At 41.8% G+C, this 2981-nt stretch overlaps 1 protein-coding gene across 2 annotated transcripts in view; it reads right to left on the minus strand.

Moving 5' to 3' along the window:
- Window positions 1-2981, minus strand: part of GLI3 (GLI family zinc finger 3) — a 259436-nt gene that overhangs the window by 77172 nt on the left and 179283 nt on the right. For both annotated transcript variants that reach the window (XM_012809964.1, XM_003797546.3), the window contains exon 6: window positions 541-742. In XM_012809964.1, coding sequence (XP_012665418.1) covers window positions 541-742 — 202 coding nt within the window. The remainder of the gene's footprint in view (window positions 1-540; window positions 743-2981) is intronic.

Below are 2981 nucleotides of genomic sequence, written 5' to 3' on the forward strand. Positions count from 1 at the left end.
ACGGAAATATTCTCTTGCTAGATTTCCTCTGATAACTATGCCTTCCAAGGTCATCTGCACTTATTTTCCAGTAGACTAACCCTGCTACTCTCTCTCCCTCCCAGTGAACTCTTTTCCTCAATAGTGGTAGGGTAAGACTTTTGCCACGACTGGTCTTTTTATTTCTGTTCCTGTTCTTTACATGTGGTCACATAAGTAGAAAGTCATGTTTTTCCTTAAGAACTATTGTTAGAGAGAAGAGGCCAGATGAAACAATTTGCCATCCTCACGGTCTCTAAGTGGGTTTCACCAGTAACTGAATCACTGCTATCCTGTATACAGGCCGCTGACTAACACCTGCAGAGAATGTCATTTGGGGCCCACTCATTGGTTTTGCAATTCATTGTTCTGAGAGTTGACCTGTACCTAGGCACAACCGTAGTGACGTGCTGTTTTATTTTTCCTCAAAGGCAGCCAGTACTGAAAACGCATCACTACGCGTGCAATCAACTGCTGGCATTTTATTAAAACATCACCTAATAGATTCAGGAAAACACATACCTAATTGCACTTGCAGATAAGTGGCCATAGGAGCCACTCGCTGAAGAGCTGCTACGGGAATTGTTGAGAATTGTGACCAAGGAGTTGGGAGACGTCCTTATCATGGTCTGAAGGTCAAAGCTGTGATCCGACAGTGGAGATATGGACAGTGTACGCTTCCGGCTTGGCCTGGCTGACAGCCTGGGGCTGGGGAATCTGGTACCTGTTATATAAACAAAACAGAACCTGATTACCTGCCGTGGGACTCAATACCTGTTATTTATTGCTACTTGCTGTGTGGAAGAAGTGAAGGAGAAAAAGCCAGCAACTTGCTGTGACAAGCACCCCTTGTGATCTACTGGCTACAATTGAGGAAATTAGGGAGAAATATTTATCTTCTCGGGACTTACCTCAGGGGAGCTCTGTTTATTAATGTGCAGGCAGAATGATAAATTGCTAAACAAAAGGGAGAGACTTTTATGTGTTATCCCTCTCATTTCTTGTGATTTATGAATCTGATGGCTGCTTAGATATTCCCATCATTAATTCACCCCAAGCGAAAAGACAGTAGTTCCCACAGTTAAAACACACCACCCTCCCCACCCCAACATATACCATTTTAAGGCAATGAGCAAAAGGGGAAAAAAATGAATTAAAGTATCCTAAGATAACAAAATTCACTTTAGTTATGCCCTCATCAACCAATGACTTCTGGAGTTATCTGCTCCGTGGTATACTCAAAGCCTTACTAAAACAACTTATAAATCCATTACCCTAAGTCAGTGGTTCTCCACTAGGGGCAATTTTGACCCACAGGGGACATCTGACAACATCTGGAGATTTGGGTGTCATAACCCAGGGACCTGCTCTACTGGAATCCAGTGGGTAGAGGCTTAGATGACAAAAACATCCTACTATGAGCAGGGCAGCCCCCCAGAGTAAAGAGTTATCTGACCCTAGGAAAACCAAGGTCGAAGACCCCTACCCTCAATTCCCCTTCATCTAAGAGCATAAATCTCAAGAAACATTTAAAACCTTGGGATGGGTTCGGCGCCCAAAGCTCAGTAGTTAGGGGGCCAGCCACACACATGGAGGCAGGCGGGTTCAAACCTGGCCTAGGCCTGCTAAACAACAATGACAACTGCAACAAAAAAATAGCCGGGCATTATGACAGGCGCCTGTAGTCCCAGCTATTTGAGAGGCTGAGGTGAGAGAATCACTTAAGCCCAAGAGTTAGACGTTGCTGTGAGCTGTGACGTCAGAGCACTCTACCAAGGATGAGATAATGAGATTCTGTCTCAAATAAATAAATAAAACCTTGGGATATTGTTTATTTACAGATTTTCCAAGGGGTAGGAGATGGGAGAACTCTTATAAGCATGATAATAAGATTTAATGAGCCTCTAGGGGATTTTAATTCTTCGCTGGACCTTACTTCTCCCATCAGAACTAATAACCTCTTGTGCATCTACTAGAATTTTTAGTTGTCGAGAAGATTCCACTAATGGAGTCCTAATCCAGAGGTTAGTGATGAAAACTTAAATGTATGCCAACTTAATACGATGGCTTTTTCCCTGAAGAGTTAAAAGTTAAATGCACATTTGCATTCAAATTTGTTAGAGCACTGAAATTCAGGGCACTGAGATAAATGTGGCCACGGGCCCACTCTGTCTTTTCAATGGTCACATTTACATTAAAGAGTCATCACACCGGAGTTCAAGGGAAGAATGAGAACATAACCCCACTAGGCAAGAGGCAAACCAAATACAATCACTTTCAAGTAAAAATGGAGGGTTTCTACTATTTCATAGCATAGGAATACCAGCTTATAGGAACATGACAATTTTGCAGTAGGGAGAAAACCAAGTCAGGGGTAAGCCTTACGGAAAAAAGTCCAGGCTCCAGAAAATTCACTGGGAATATAATATTTTCTTCAACAGAGATGGACCTTGACACAAGACAAAAATCCAACAGAGGTAATTCAATGAAATGGAATAGATGAATAGGAAAGATTTTATTGCCAATATTATAGAAATAATATAAAAATAAAACATTAGTACCATCCATGTATAAAACTGGAAAAACAATTCAAATGATAAATGCAGTGCCTACTCAAATTTTTCTTTCAGGCACATTTAAAATGAGTTCCTTCATTTAAAACAGTCTCATTACCAGCCTGACTTACGTGTTGGTACAAAATAAGAATCCCACCTATGGACATATTTTTAGGTATTTTAACCAGCATCTTAACTTTGATTATGGCATCTGCTCTAAACATAACTGCTTCACATTTACTCACTATTAGAAGCTAATTTCATCAGAGAAGTTTTTTTTTTTTGAGACAGAGCCTCAAGCTGTCCCCCTGGGTAGAGTGATGTGGCATCACAGCTCACAGCAACCTCCAACTCCTGGGCTCAAGCGAGTCTCCTGCCTCAGCCTCCCAAGTAGCTGGGACCACAGGC

The sequence above is a fragment of the Otolemur garnettii genome, unplaced genomic scaffold (assembly GCF_000181295.1).
Source record: "Otolemur garnettii isolate 467f Iridium unplaced genomic scaffold, OtoGar3 scaffold00119, whole genome shotgun sequence".
Classification (NCBI taxonomy): domain Eukaryota; kingdom Metazoa; phylum Chordata; class Mammalia; order Primates; family Galagidae; genus Otolemur; species Otolemur garnettii.